At 32.9% G+C, this 16,818-nt stretch overlaps 1 protein-coding gene across 3 annotated transcripts in view; it reads right to left on the bottom strand.

The window, feature by feature from the left end:
- Positions 1-14,969, bottom strand: part of LOC110110605 (UMP-CMP kinase 2) — a 30,626-nt gene extending 15,657 nt beyond the window's left edge. Inside the window, exons 1-3 of one of the 3 annotated variants that reach the window (XM_020842176.2) lie at positions 14,896-14,969; positions 14,469-14,632; positions 9,515-9,569 (exon numbers count right to left, since the gene is read on the bottom strand). In XM_020842176.2, coding sequence (XP_020697835.1) covers positions 9,515-9,569; positions 14,469-14,570 — 157 coding nt within the window. In that variant the 5' untranslated portion in view covers positions 14,571-14,632; positions 14,896-14,969. Of the gene's footprint in view, positions 1-9,514; positions 9,570-14,468; positions 14,723-14,819 lie in introns of all 3 variants that reach the window. The other 2 variants (XM_020842178.2, XM_020842177.2) reach the window with 2 other exon arrangements.
- Between the last annotated feature and the right edge of the window lie 1,849 nt (positions 14,970-16,818).

Below are 16,818 nucleotides of genomic sequence, written 5' to 3' on the forward strand. Positions count from 1 at the left end.
CTCAATTACACTCTCCCATAGTTTTAATATATGACACATTAACTTAATCCTTCTATAACTTGCACTCTAGTGCATCACCCTCATTCTTAAAAATAGGAACCAACACACTCCTCCATTCATCTCGCATCTTTCTAATCTTCAAAATAATATTAAAAAGTTTAGTAAGCCAAGAAATTCATTCATCTCCTAAGCATTTCCACACCTCTATTGAAATATTGTCAAGTCCAAGTGCTTTTCGACGCTTCATTTTTTTAAAAGCATCTCTAACTTTGATTTTCCTCCCTATATAGTGAGATGAAGCCTTGATGTTGTTGTTGTTGTCTAACTTTGATTTTACTAATAAGACGATATAAACATAAATATTTATTTTCATTTAGGATGTTAAGGCCGCTAAAGTTAATCGTATTCTCACAATGATCATTGAAAAGTTTATTAAATATCTCATTCAATTATGTTGAATATAATCTTCTAATAAAAGCACTTATTGATCTTCATCATTAATGCACTTCACTTGAACTAGATCTTTCTTCTATCTTTTAGCTTAGCTCACCTATGCATGCATCTTTCGTCCTCCTTAGTATCAAATCTATTATATAAATTATTAAAAGCTAAATTATTTGCATCGCATATTTCTTTCTTAGACTCCTTGCAAACCACTCTATACATTTTTCAATTTCCTGAGCTTTTAAATCTAAACCAACTTTTATAGCAAAGCTTTTTATTTTTTAATCTTTTCTTGTACATTTTGATTCTATCACCAACTATTTTTACTATTATGAATTTTTCCTTCTTATACTCTAAGCACATATTTTTGTGGCATTCTTAATATCACTAACTATTTTTCCCACATAGCATTAGCTTGCTTGTGCACAATAAAGATCTTGAGACCTTGAATCTTACTCTTCAAATTATTTTTTTTAACATTCTTTAAATGCTCCCATCTAATCATAAGATAACAATTTATTTTATTTTTCATATTTTGCCCCTTCATCTTAAAGTCCAAAACTAATAAGAGATATTGGGTACATAAACTTTCATACATAATGATTTTACAATTTTTCTATCTAAATGATTTTTTTTTTAATAAGAAATCAATCTGAGTTTTACTATATTCATTCTTATAAGTGATGAGATGTTTCTCCCTTTTCTTAGATAAGGTATTAGCAATTGCAAAATCATAAACTAAAATAAAATCTAATATGATCCTCCCACTTTCATTAGTCGCTCCGAACCACTATGAATACTTCTAAAATATTTTACCATTCTACAAATATGTCAATTGAAATCTCCTCCAATAAAAACTTTTTGCTTCAAGAGGTATCATTTGTATTAATTCTTCTAAATCATTCTAAAATTTTAAATTTGAGCAAAAATACAAACCTTCTTGACTAGCATAAATACTTATAATATTAATAATCTTAACATCAACAATAAACTTTAAAATTATAATTTTATCTTTAATTTTATTAATTTCTATAAGAGAATCCTTCAAACTCATATTTATTATCATATATACACTATTTCTAGTATTACTCTTACTTGCATGTCATAGTTTTAAATGTTAAACTATCAATCTCCTTAACGCACTCTCCAAACCATTTAGTTTCCTAAATAAATAGAATATTTATCAACCGATAAATTATAAGATATATTAATTTCACTAATTTGGCTATAAGAGAACCTATATTCCAAATTCTTATCTTAATTCTAGTTTCATGGACTAACTTTTTTTCCCACATTCATCTATGGTGTGGAAACTTTTGCTTTTAACACTGCACCGGGTGCCAGTGCTTATTTAACATGCACATTTCTCGTTGTATTTAAGACATACAGTATGTCAGTTCCAGGGAACTCCCTAGCACTAAACAATGTATTAAAATATTCATCATAAAAAATAAACACTATTGTTTTTAGCAAAATAGGACCATCTTTGTCCCACAAAAATATCCACTCCTTGTGCGTATTTTTTATTTACTTTATTTGATTTATGAATTTATTAAATATTTCCAAATCACACTTTTGTTCTATTGGTTAAACTAAATTCTAAGCTAATCGAAAAATAATAAACTTTAGCAACAAGAATAATTATATGTATTATGAAGAATATTAGATAATTTTTAGTGAATTTTATAATTTTGATATATCATAAATAATATCATGTTGATCTTTTTGGATTTTGTTTATTTATTATTTATTTTTATTTTTAATAAACTGATATGATTCATTTGATGTTTTGATTGGTTTTTCTTAAATTAAAATTGAATTAATAATAAAAAATAAAACAAGTAAAATTATAATCATCATTTATATTTAAAAATTCAAAACAAATTAATCAAATAAGAACAATTTGATTCAATTTTTTAAATTTATCCAAATGATGCACACCTATTCTCATATTCTTTCGAACTCAAAACAAAGAGATGAGGCAGACACATTATTGGAATCATTACAGACTTTTGAATTCTCTTTTTGCCTACATTTGATGAAAGATATACTTGGAATTATTGTTGAACTATCCAATTAATTTTACTCTATTTGATCAAACGATTCTTGAAAATCAATTGGACACTTATATTATGAATATGTAATTTGATGAACAATTTTCTTCATAAAAAGATTTAGAAAGTCTTGTTGAGAAAATAATCTGAAGTAAAAAGGATATTCTATATCCTCTTGCTTTCGGGCTACTGAAATTGACGTTAGTATTATCTGTTACAACTGCAGGAGCCGAAAAGACATTTTCTGTCATGAATAATATAAAAAATTAGTTAAGAAATAGGATTAGAGATCAATGGTTGAATGATACATTAATCGTTTATATTGAAAAAAGAAATATTAGATTATATTGATAATGAAATAATTATTCAACTCTTTCAGAATATGAATGGCATACGTTATAAATTATAAATTTTTTATTATCAAATATTTAATATTTTTCTCTGTTTAAATAATAAATTGAAAAAAAAAATTAAAACTACATATGTCAGTCCCAAGCCCGGATGAAAAAAGTTGAGAAAAATTGTCAAAATAAATTTAGGCCCCCACCGAAAAATTTTCTGGCTCCACTGCTTAAGAGGTTTTCATGAATAACGATAATTTCTAGGAAAAAAAAAAGAATTTAAAGCCTTTCTTGAAGGTGAAAAAGATAAAAGGAGTCATTACGTGATTTTACTACAATTTACCAAAGTGAATAAATTTTTCCTTGGGATTTAGTAGCCTCTAGTGGGAAACACCAGAGGTGTGAAATAATGAAGACAAGGTCACGGGCAAGAACGGTTTAGAGCAGGCTCAATATATATAGGGCTTGTAATTTAACAAAAACTTCAGGGGACAAAAACTGAATAAAAAACCATTAAACCATGGATCATAGGTTTCCCTATCACCGAACATAAGGAGCATTTTGTGCTAGCGATGCTGTGGTGCCAAAGCTAAAATCCAAATGGGCAAGCAACATTGAAAATCCTTCTCTAAAAGGAAAAATAGATTACGCTAAAACCAAAAGAAACCCCCTGGCATCCTCACATGATGCACCCCAATATGCATGCACGATCACCTGTTGATTGGTAAAGTTCTGTTGAATATTGTCGCATCTTTCTAAAAGAAATAGAATTAATACAAATTATTTTCTACCTTGTGGTCCCCTCTTGATTAATTTCTGCTCTTACTTATTAACAAGGAAGACTAGTGATTTCTTGCTAACAGCCATCCAATGTCCCTTTGTTGGCGGAAATCCCTGTTGGAGCCTTCCTGTAGCTGGGAGCATCCTTTTTTGAAAGTATCCCTGCAGCAGCTCCATCTTCCAGCACACGGTTTCTCTTATATAGAAGGCTGCTGGATCGGGTTTTATTAGGAGCTGATTTTAGGGATTCTAGCTAATATATTATAGTGCTTTTTAAACTAAATCATATTGGAATATTCATATTTCCATTCATGCTAAAGAGAGTGTACTTCTTCCTATTTTTTCACCTTTGTAACCCTCTATTATAGGGCAAATCATATTGGAATATTCATATTTCCATTCAATTGCTAAAGAGAGTGTACTTCTTCCTATTTTTTCACCTTTGTAGCCCTCTATTATAGGGCCAAGCTTCTTCATCAATCTTACCAAGCCACACTGTCATTTTTGTCCATGGAATACTCACCTCTTCAAATCACATCATACAAACTCAATACAACAACAACATCAAACCTTTGTCCCACTATGTGGGGTCGGCTACATGAATCCTTTTTCGCCATTGTATTCGGTTAAAAGTCAAATTCTCATTTAAATCTAATAAAGAAAGATCATTTCTAATATTTTCTAACCAAGTCTTTTTAGGTCTACCTCTACCTTTCTTAACATAAGTCAAATCTAATACCTCAACTTTCCTAATCGAGTCATCGGAAGGCCTCCGTTTAATGTGACCAAACCAGCTAAGGCGACTCTCTCTAATCTTATCTTCCACTGGAGCTATTCCAACCTTTCACGTCTATGCTCATTTTGTATCCTATCTCTAAGGGTCAAGTCACTCATCCACCTAAGCATCCTCATCTCTGCAACACTTAACTTATTATTATGCTTCTGTTTTAATGGCCAACATTCGGCACCATAAAGCATTGCAGGTCTCACCACCATCTTTATAGAATTTTCCCTTAAGTTTGAGAGGAACTTTTCTATCGCACAATAAACCCAATGCATAACCATCCAACTTGAATTCTGCTGATAATATCCCCATCTATTTCACCATCACTCTGAACAATAGAACCAAGATATCTAAAACGTGTACTCTTATTAATGACTTGATCGCCCAAAGTCACAATCTCCTCACTAGAACTATTGCTACTAAAATTACACTCCATGTATTTAGTTTTAGATCTACTCAAGCGAAAACCTTTAGACTAAGGTTGACCTCCATAATTCAAGTTTACTTTCAACTCCCTCTCTAATCTTATCAATAAGAAGAATATCATCAGTTCTCTCTCTAGTCTTATCAACAAGAAGAATATCATCAGGAAAAAGAATACACCAAGGTACATCCTCTTGCAAATGTCTAGTGAGAACATCCATGACTAAAGCAAAAAGAAATGGACTTAAGGCTGATCCTTGATGTAATCCAACAGAAATAGGAAAATGCTTGGTCAAACCACCTTGTGTTTGAACACAAGTAATAGGTCATGCATACATATCTTTAATGATTTCAATATAAACGTTATTAACTCATTTCTTTTCAAGAACTTTCCATAGCACTTCCCTTGGAACTTTATCATATGCTTTCTCTAAATCAATAAATATCATATGTAGATCCTCCTTATTTTCTCTATATTTCTCCATCATACCTCTAAATAAATATATGGCTTCCATAGTAGACCTACCAGGCATGAATCCAAATTGATTTTGAGAAACATTAGTCTCACGCCGCAACCTACGCTCCATAACTCCCTCCCATAGTTTTAAAGTATGACACATTAACTTAATTCCTCTATAATTCGCACACTCCTGTGCATCACCTTTATTCTTAAAAATAGGAATTAACACACTCATTCACCATTGATCTGGCATCTTTTTAGTCTTCAAAACAGTATTAAAAAGTTTAGTAAGCCAAGAAATTCCTTCATCTCCTAAGCATTTCCATATCCCTATTGGAATATCATCGAGTCCGACAGCTTTTCCACACTTCATTTTCTTCAAAGCATCTCTAACTTCGGTTTTACTTATATGCCGATAAAAACAAAAATCTTTATTTTTATTTAAAGTGATAAAGTCACTAAAGTCAATCGTATTTTCACATTATTCATTAAAAATTTTAGCAAAATATCTCATCCACCTTTGTTGAATATCATCTTCTAAGAAAAGTACCTTTTGATCTTCATCCTTAATATACTTTACTTGAACTAAATCTTTACTACTCCTATCTTTTGATTGGCTAATTTATACGTATATCTTTCTCCCTCCTTAGTATCTAATCTATTATATAAATCATTAAAAGCTAAGCTCTTTGCATCACAAATAGCTTTCTTAGCTTTCCCAATTATCAGAATTTTTACATCTAAACCAATTTTTATAACAAATCTTCTTATTTTTTATCTTTTCTTGCACATTTGGATTTCACCACCAACTATTTTTATAATTAGGAGTTTTTTCCTTCGAAACTTCAAGCACATCTTTTGCAATATTTTCTTAATATCACTAATCACTTTTTCCCACATAATATTAGCATCCTCATGCACAGACAGAATCTTAAGATCTAAAATCTTACTCTCAAAAATACTTTTGTTAATATTCTTTAAATGCCCCCATCTAATCCTAGAAAAATGTTTTACTTTATTTCTTTATTTTTTGCCCCTTTATCTTAAAGTCAAAAACTAATAATCGATATTGTGTACATAAATTTTCACTCGGAATAACAAACTAAATAAAAAAAATCTTCTTCAAATAATCTCCCTCAATTCCAATGGTGATTCAAGGAAGATGAAAGATTGGATACTTAAATAGTACCATCCATCAACCTGAAGTAGTTGACCCTTCATTTCCAACATGAGATAAAAACAATGCCTTTATCAATTCTAGAAAATAACACATTGTATCCAAGTACTTACACTACAGTATTGCACAATGAGAAAGTAAGCATGGCGTAATGAGATCTTAAAAACTCTACTAAATTGTGTGAATTATGCGATCAGGCTCATAATCTCAAACAAGGAAGCAAGAATGGATATTTTCAAGTCAAATGGTTGATGATAGAAGTGTACAAGTAAATACATCAAACTTGTGTAGAAAATAAGAGCATACAATTTCTTGTAGATCTCAATAAAGAACAAGATGAAGTTTGAGTAAGAATTCTAGAGATTTGTACATTCCCCAAAACTGAAGTAGTATTCACTGAGGTTAGAAGAGAAGAAAGCAGACAAAGAGTAATGCTTGGAGGTACTAAGACACTTCAAACTAAAGGGTTCACTCTTTCACAATTCTGGAGAAAGACCTAGAAAATAACTTAAGATGAAAAAAGAGGTAATCTTTGCTCGTGTCTCTAAAAAGAATAACACGACAAAATTGTATGGAACGTCGCAACAAGCCAATAAAATGGGATCAATCTTGGAAATCAACACAAAGACGTTCACACTAATAAAATTAGAAGCCATGAACTAAAGATGAAAATCGGTGATAATCATGGAGTCATTATCTTAAAGAAAGAGCAACTAAATTTTAGACAAATTACTTGCTTTTAAAATGGTGCTAAATCTTAAAGAAAGAGCAACTAAATTTTAAACAAATTACTTGCTTTTAAAATGGTGCTAACTCTTCCCTTTAGCCCAGAAAGATACATTTTCTCTAGCTCTTACATGTACCAAGGAAGGATAGAAATCTTCGATTATTGACTCAAGAGCTCTAAATCATATAACAAATTAAGCTCGCCTATTGTCATCTTATAATTTCTCACCTAAAAACCTCAGAGTCAACTAGATCTCTAAGCAAATCATTCATTCTTCTTGAAAAGATAAATCATACCCTACATGCATAAGTAGATTCGCAATAATAGATGGAAAATGAATAATTTGTTTTGATCTTTGATTCAACCAAAGACTTGTATGATTTCTTGGGTTTTATAAGGATATGATCATCTTCTTTTATGTCATTTCCCAAAAGAGTGAAACCAAGTAAGAATTGCATGTAGAAATTTATAAAGATTGAATTAGGCGTTGTAACATCAACCAATGTTTCACTTCGAAAAGATTATACGAATTAAAAGTTGTCTAAATTGATATGGCAAGCAATTACACAATAGAAGAGCAAGATCTCAAATAATATCAATTATAAAATGGAAACGCAAGTGCAATAAACTAACAATCCACCATGTAACAAAGAGAAAAGTACCTTGAGTTTCCCTCACTTATGCTCTTTATGGGTTTTTAGCAGAGGAAGAATAGCCACAATCCGGAAGATGCCACCATGAGGGAAAGGAAGCCTAGGGTAGAGATCCAAGGAAAGCTAACCAGAGGAGGAAGTGTGTGGAGATGACCGGTGATTCACCAATGTCCGGTTGGAAGATGCTCTTCGATGGAAGGTACCAATGTGAAGAGGATGCGATCCACGTAAGCGTCCACGGTATCATCAACGTTCAAGGTTCAAGTCGAAGAAAGGTGATCAGAGAAGGTCCATTCGTACTTGATTATCATACACGAATCTATGATCTTGTTCCAGATCGGCCATGCATGGAGGCAACGTCGGCTTAAAGATAATCCTTATTTGTGAGAGGAGAAAGGTGGGGGAGAGTTGGAGAGGAGGAGAATTTCGGCTAGGGTTACGGTGGGTTGTGAAGGAAATCTGAAATTAATTCTCAAATTGTTTTATGGAGGGAAAGATTAATTTGAAATCCAAATTAATCCTAATTGAGGGCTTAAGTGGGGCGACAACCAAGGGGAATTTAAGGGTCATTAAATGAGAGTCTAGGTGGCAAATTGGAGAGAGAATGGGGCTGGCCATAGGGGGAGGGATTTGATGTGTCTAGGTTCGATGTATGGGCATGGGGAGGATTTAATTAGGGATTGTCATTAAATCTGAAATTGATTTCAGATTTAATGTAATTATAAGGTTTCCTAATTTAAGTTTATTAATAGGGAAAGCTTTGAAATTCAAATCTAATTTGAATTCAAATGAGGCAACTTTTCAAATTAATAGTGGGGTAAATTAGAAAAGTAATTAAGGTTGATTTGAATTTTGAAATTCAAAATTCAAAGGTCATGGGAGGGAGGGGTTGGCGGCTAGTGGAGGCTAGGAGTCAATCTCTTGGGATGCTAATACTATATTAAATAGTTTTTTTAAATTAAATGTTTTTATAATATTAAGATTTCCTTCCATTCTAAAGAGAGTTAATTTCTTCTTTAATTCTCTTTTTTTCAACCTCTATTTATAGGGTCAAGTTTTAGCCTACTCAAAAAAAGAATATATTAGATCGGTCCACGAGGGAGCGGTCCAGCAGGTCCAAGAGAGACCGGCCCCTGTTTTTAGGAGGCAAACATGTTCCGCCTCAAACTCCCGTCCCCACTTCAAACTTCAAACTTCTCTTTTCTCCTCTTTTAAATCCTTTTTCTAACAAGTTCAAAGATTTCATAAGAAACCAAGAAGGAAATAATCTTTAAATCACTAAGAACACCAATCAGCAACTCAGCTCAGCACAAGGAGTTTGAAGCAAGAAACAGTATTCGACCACTAGGAGGAAAAAGAAAATTTATCCCATACTGTACTGATTATGCCCAAATGCATGACAACATATAACTGTTGGTAAAGTGCTTTACAATCGTAGTCATTATTATACGTGCTTAACAAAGAAATTTGTTTTATGTAAAGCATGTTCTTCCCGTGGAATCCATAAACTAAGTATCAAAAACAATCTAAGAAAAGAAATTAAAAAATACTTTTCAGTAATAAATAGTTAGAAAAGTATGACAAAAACAAAATATAAATGGCAATGCTGTTTCTTAAACATAAAAAACCTAACTAAACACAGCGAAACGGGTGCTACTCTACTCAACTTACCTAGCACAAAGGTTATAAAAGGTCTGACTTGTTTAGAAGTATCACCCTCTTTAACCTGCAAAACAGTGATATGATTACAACCTAAACGAATCCAAGAAAGATAAGTGGAGCAGTTTAGAATATAGTTCTCATGCAATCCATTGCTTCACCCGAAATGCAGCATAATGGTTTTATGAAATATTTGCTTGCTCGGAGAAGGCTGTAGACTATGTTGTTTGAGGGTTGGAGTCATGAACTTGACTGGATTTATTCATAACTAGGTTTCCCCTCATATCAAACAAAGGTTTATTTAGACCTAATGTTCAAGACTTCATATATGAGTGCAAGCAACCATAGTTAATCATCCTGCCTATTGGAAAGCACCTCGAGTACAGATGTAGCTCGGTTCCGCATTAGATGTATGTTTATGCATTTCAACAAATGATTTTTTTGATAGTTTCCCCCTTAAGAGAGGATATCCTTAGAGAATTCGTGGTGGGTAAGAGTGAAAATAAAAACCATTTTAAGCACTCCTGCATTCGATTTGAGATGAAGTTATGATCTTCTCCACTCTCACTCGACAGCAACATTGACAGAGGCATCCAAGGGTATAATTGGAGGCATCAATCAATGATTAGGCAATGATCAATGTTCTTTTTTTACAATAATTAACCTGAGATTAAATAGGCCACTTCATATTCACCCACATTTGACCTTTCAATCGGGTTTTTGTGCTTTTTCATGTCACTTAGGTCCTCCAACTAAGATACCAATCTTCGAAGTGGCACCAACTACTTAACATCAATAAAATCAGTTAGCAGAATCGTGTGACCATAAATATGACCTTAAACTCATAAATGGACCATAAATGTTAAATATCTAAATTCCAAAATTTTCCTCGTAGTCCATAAACCATAGTTTTTTTCATTTTCGGGTTCTCCCAACAACAATTAAAAAAAATCGTGACTCCCTCAAAAAATGGCAATACCACTGAGCCATGACCCCAGCATCAATAAACAAGTGTTTAGCAGTACAATACGACCATATTCAAATAGAATGTGCATTTCAATCATTTAAGTTTTTTATCAATATAATAAACAAAATATGTATTCTACTTGTGAGCTACTGGTGTAAACTGTTCAGGTAACCTGTCGTCTCCACTTCCCTCGACACATGTTGGTAAGTTGTTCGTCGTGACCTAACTCCCTTCTCCTTTGGCCCATCATCTTGTCTCGACTTCTCTTACACCGTGTATCAATTTCTACTGATGCAGTTACTCGTCATGACTTCTCTTGGCGCCTACTAAGCTAAATAATTAAAGATTGTAATGAAAATAAAAAATTATTGATAAAAAATATGAATTTCCCAAATTGATTTTAATTTTTAACCATGGGATTACTTTGGCTCCTATTTAAGGAGTTGTGAGACTGAATCAAACTTTTTATATAGTTTGGGAGTAAAATACCCCAAAAAATAATCAACGAAATATTTTGGGTATTTTTTTTCAAATTATCATAAATTTCTGGGTAATACTTTTCCATCTCCAGTAACCAGTAATTTGTGGACAACATTTTTTCATCTAAAGCAATCCAACAATCTGTGGATATTAGATTTCCATCTATGATGAACGGACACTCCACTTAAAGAGGGAATGTAATGTTGGACATGGACATGCGCCCAACACGGCGGGGACACGTGTCCGACGAGGGATTAACATGACCAATTAAAAATAATAATAATAAAACGGACACGCATGTCTTGATATTTAATAATTAATTTTTTATATTTTATATTTATACCCCCTAAACCCTTTCCATCGTATAAACGACCGCTAGTTTACACGAGAAGCCCTAGTCTTCGTCATTTCTGCGAGGCGAGGCCAAACCACCGAGGTGTCTTCGTCATCTTTGCGTGCAGGCGAGGCCAAACCGAGCAAAGTCCTAGAAGGAGGGAGTCAGCGCCTTCGTCTATCAAGGAGGGAGTCAGTGCCTTCGTCTATCAAGGAGGGAGTCGTCGTCTTCGTCATTTGCGTGCAGGCGAGCCATCAATGGCAGAGGAGGAGGGAGTCGGCTTTAGTTTCTGATTTCTCACACTACTTTAGGTATTTGTTTCTCTTTATATTATATGTTGACTTTGTAGACTCACTACATACACAATCGGATGGAGAATCCAGCTAGCAAAAGTCATTGATTAACATCTGAGATTCTTGTAGTAGAAGTTGTTGATTCTCTATCAAACTGTGACTTGTGGCGATATGCGTTATAGTAAATATCGGATCATCATTGTTTCCTTCTACAAAGATAATAGTTGTTTTTTTTTAATTTGACCTTTCCTGTGCAGCCTTTGTTCTGATGATGGTTTCCTTCCTATTTTCTAAAATTTCATTGTAACAGGAAGCGGAAATTGGAAGGAAGCATGCTGGAAGGGGATTCTAAAAGTTGAAATTTCCTGTTTTGCTGAAACTAAAGTTGGGAAGTTGTTTTTATTACTAGAATTCAAGTGAGTTGAACTGAAACTTGCAGTTATGCCACAACTTAGAGGATGCTTAAAAACTTTTTTTTAAAGTTATAAATAGGACCCCTTAAAGTATATAAAAATAATATTAAATATATATGCTTCTTCTCAATTCTTATGTGTTTTTGGATTGGAATCCATCAAGCATTCTGCAAGTTATGCAAGTTATGATAATCATGAAGGACAATTCTGCTTATGCTGAAGTGATGCCTTCATTTTCCAATTGGTAATTTCTATCTATGTTCTTTCTTCCAAATTGCTTGGTGATTGATTTAAGTGATTGATTGGGACTTTGTCAAATTTGATACATATCAGCTTTCTTTTTGTGGTGTGAATCTTAAGCATAGTAGAACTTTATATTTTTTCATAGATTTCTTATGGAATTTTAAATTTTGGCAGCATTTACATCATCATTTAGAATGAATAAAATGTGTTTTCAAATTTTGTATCAAAAGTGACTAATCTTTGCTAACATTTAATGTTGGGAAACTACAAATTGTGAATTTTTTTGTGCTACTTTGTGCATCTCATCTAAAGTTTGCATTAATTAACCCTAGACAATAATACATCTTACATCAAGAGTTTGTTGAATTTATTTGCAATACGAGTTGACCTAAATAATGTTGATGCAGGATCATCATACGCTTAAAGGGCACTGATAAATTTTTTTAAAGATGAATGCAATTGAGCTCTCATATATATATATATATATATATATATATATATATATAATTTCGTGCTTTTTAGATCCAAATTGTTTTGGCATGAGCACAAAGCTATGTGCAATGTGTGAATGGATCTTCGAACATTTTTGCAACTGTCAAGTTCCCTCCTTTCCTCTTTCATATGTATCAGGTGGATTCCTCTACTCCTTTCAATTTATAGCTATCATGCCTCTAATTTTTATCATTAACTTCATATCAGGGCTCAAATATGGGGATTAAGTTCTGTTGATTGCAACATATATCACCATGATGGAAGACAGGAATAAAACTCTGGGTAGAGAAATGTGTCCCTTCATATTCCTTGGGTGTCCATTAGCCCAGACTAAACTTGCACTCAACCACATTTGACACTTAAATAATAGGCACTTTCGAGTGCAGTGAAAATGCAGCAAGACTATATCCATATACCATCTTCTCCATTAATTTGAGCTTTTTAATAATCAGTTGTATTAACATGTCTTATGAAATTTAATTTTAAAGCTAATAAATAAATCTAAGATGCTCAATGCTCTCTGCGAGTTCTTCTAGCTTTCTAGCATTCAAATTAATTAGTTATTTTATTTACAATTAGTCTAAAGTACAAATAAGTATTGAGAGATCCTCATTATACGTTTAGTTAGCACCAAAATTCCTGATTACTTACTAATAATTTAGTCAGTTAACATTTTTATTATTAAATACATTTCATTGAGTTTATTATAGTTTATGTGTTAATTCACCTTTAATTAATAAACATTATTTTGCTAAATTAAACTCTATAGTCATTCACCTTGATTTATTATTACACTACAGCTAATTCCTAACTAGGATAACTAAGTGATAAATTATTTAATTAAACCTAAATAATTTATACCAAGCTTAATCAATTACTTATATCTAAGCTAGTTAATCAAGACATTCATAAATGTAATTCAAATCCCTTAAATATTCTTGCTTGCATCCAAATAGCTTACTTAAACTAAAGATGACGGCATCGAAATAATTTATAGGATTTAACACCCATAAGACTAGTAACATAATCAAAATTTACAGAATCAACTAAATTCGGCTTGCATTCAAGCAGCCCCTTAGGGCATCTCCAACCGAAAATGTCATTTTTCACTCCAAAATGCAGGGAAATCAAAAAATGCCGTATTTCATCTCCAATCCAACGCCATTTTGCCGCTAAAATGGTCGTTTTCGTTCGCGCCTTTCTTCCCAAGCTGTTCGGTAGAGAGAAAAAAATGCCGCCAATATTTGGCGTCGCACTGTTCATCCGCGATCAAATGGCGTCAAAAATGGAGATCGGTTGGAGCAAAGCAAGAACGGCAAACAAGTGTTTGCCGTTCGGTTGGAGATGCCCTTAGGCGTCATTTAGCAAAATTTGGCAATGCCTATCAAGTACAGTGGCGGCCTGGCATAGGTGTGGCAGGGGGAGAGATCCGCTGCCACGCTAAACAAAACTTGACAGCAATGGCATAAATGTGAATACACTTCACAGATCACCAGGTATCAGAGTTGAGATCAAGAATTTCAAAGGAAGTTATAACTAATTCGAAAATATGATGCCCAATGTAATAAAATTAATCTGACTCGAGAGAAATATTCACAGTAAATGACACGACACCCCCAACCCCATGGATTAATACAGTTCATCTTGAATTAAAATTTCATCGACCATGATCCGAAGTTCTGAAAAAGACTGGAGAAAATATTGCATTTCACCTTGAAAGTAATAAATATATGTAGACAGTGACCTTGTGATGGAGATGGTGAACGTGAAGATCGATATAGTTGCTGGAGGCTGTCCACAAATATGAAGGGATCCAATAACTGAACAAAGCCGGTCTCCTCCACATCCCGAATCACCTTAGGTTTCTACTCTTCTTCGTTCTTGCTCCCAAAGTTTAATCGGCTATGACTAGAGAAAGACAACTGGGTTACAAGATTGGCTTTTGATTTAACCTTTGCAGTGAGATAGTCAATCTTCACATCATAAATAAAGTTAAACCTAAAAAATGACTCAAAAAGCATCAAAGCAAAGCACAAAAATCAAAACAAATAAAAAATTAGATAATAGCATCACTATCAGCGGCACGTCAACATACTGCGATCGCTCAAACATGGCTAAATCAAGCAGCTTGAAAGGCTAAGGGTTCGGAAAAAAGGAAGCCGATAGTTTACCATATAACCAGGATCCGCTTTCCGCCTTCTTTGATCTAGACTGGAAAGCAGTGCGGCCCCGAGCGACAATAACGTATTAGATAGCTAATACAATATTAATATTAATGACTATTTTTAATATTATTATTTTCCTGAATAATATTCAGATCTATTATTTTAATTTTACATATTAACATCTCAAATATTAATATTACAGTTTCCACCCAAATATGAAGTTTATCTCAAATATATCACTCAGCGGCGTCTTCTTCCCGCCGAAATTCCTCTTTTTCGTGTGTTAGCTCTTAAACTTCTAAAACCTCCTCGTGAAGTGAAGAAGATGAGCTCGCATCTAGAAGGATGTTAGAGTTCGCATCTCAAAAAGAAGCTCTGTTTCGTGTAATGGTCTATAATTTCCCGAGTGAGTAGTTGTGTGCTCTCAGCAGCCGACCATCTGAGTTGGTAGGGTTTGTAAAGGGTTATATTCGATCTCAGTAGCCAACAGTTCCCTGAATTCATAGTTACATCCAGTTACATAATTTGAATCCTGTAATTTTACTTTGATAGCTGAAGTTTTTGTTTTCGGATTTGTGAAAATTAGGTTTATGTTGCTCTGCTTTGTCTTGTTATTTTCCAATGAATTTGCTTTGTCTTGTTATTTATACATCTGAGTTGATAGGGTATGAGGAATAAAATTTTGTTGCATTGCTATATGTGCTTATTGTATTCTAATCATCCAAATTTTGTACTATTTTGATAGATTTTGTGAAGTTTTTAATGAGTTCTTCAAATTCATTTGTTGTCAAAGTCATGCGGTAACATTCCCAAGTTTATTGTCAATGTCACCTTAATTGTGTCTTGTATACTTGCCACAGAGAGCTTAATAGTGAAAGACAATTTTACATGTGTATTTATAATTGAAGTGATGATGATTGCAGTTACTTTAAATGGGTAGATGAACAAAAATAAACATCTTATGTCACACATTATAAATTTAAGGCCTTCAATGCAAGGAATTTTAAGAAGCTTGACTTGATTCTCCTGATGATTAAAGTTTTTGTTGTGATTGCTCTTATTGACACTCCAATCTGGGGGGTTTTTTGTTGAGGTAGATTTGATGTACTATTTTAGGGGACGACATGTGTTATATTTGTAGTATATTATGTTATTACCCAAGGTTAATAGTTCAAGCATTATGTTTGCTTGAGCTTGCTTTTTGGCATGTATTGCAGTGGTATGTTGTATCTTTATTGAATTTATGAAATGAAAAAAAAATATGATGTTTATTGGAGAAATTCTATAATTTGCTTAAAAGATTTTGAAGTTAGTTGATAGCTAAATGTTGTAGTTGTGTACTATAACTTAATTGTTAAAGTCCCTAAAAAATTTTGGAGCTTAATTGTTATAGATCGTCTCGATAGCTTCAGTGCAGATCTTCACTAGTTATATTGACAAGCCTGAAGCTTTAAAGTATGTCCCAATTTCATAGCCTTTTTGTTGTCTCTGTATTGCAGATCTTCGGTGATAAACAATGATTATGGGATAAAAGAATGTATCACATAGCATTTACTGGAAATCATGCCTAACATTAACTATGATATATATGCAATAGAAGAATGGATTGTTTGATCTCATTGAACTTATACCATTTATAAAAATTTCAGATGATGGATTTGTCGATGTTGTTGCATATGAATTTGTTACCTTCAAGGTACGGTACACAACTATTGTAAATGTGACATCTGACTCAAAACATGTGACCCAAACAACAATTTAAGAAACAAATAACATTTCATAACATGTGACCAAAAGATGTGACCATTTACGTCTACAAAAAATTTGACCCTAAACATGTGACCCAAAAAATTCATAAACTTCAATTTACTTATAAACCTTCAACATATGAGTGTTTGTATTCACCTCCCTCAATAAAGTCATCAGCAG

The sequence above is a fragment of the Dendrobium catenatum genome, unplaced genomic scaffold (genome assembly GCF_001605985.2).
Source record: "Dendrobium catenatum unplaced genomic scaffold, ASM160598v2 fragScaff_scaffold_1639, whole genome shotgun sequence".
NCBI classification, from domain to species: domain Eukaryota; kingdom Viridiplantae; phylum Streptophyta; class Magnoliopsida; order Asparagales; family Orchidaceae; genus Dendrobium; species Dendrobium catenatum.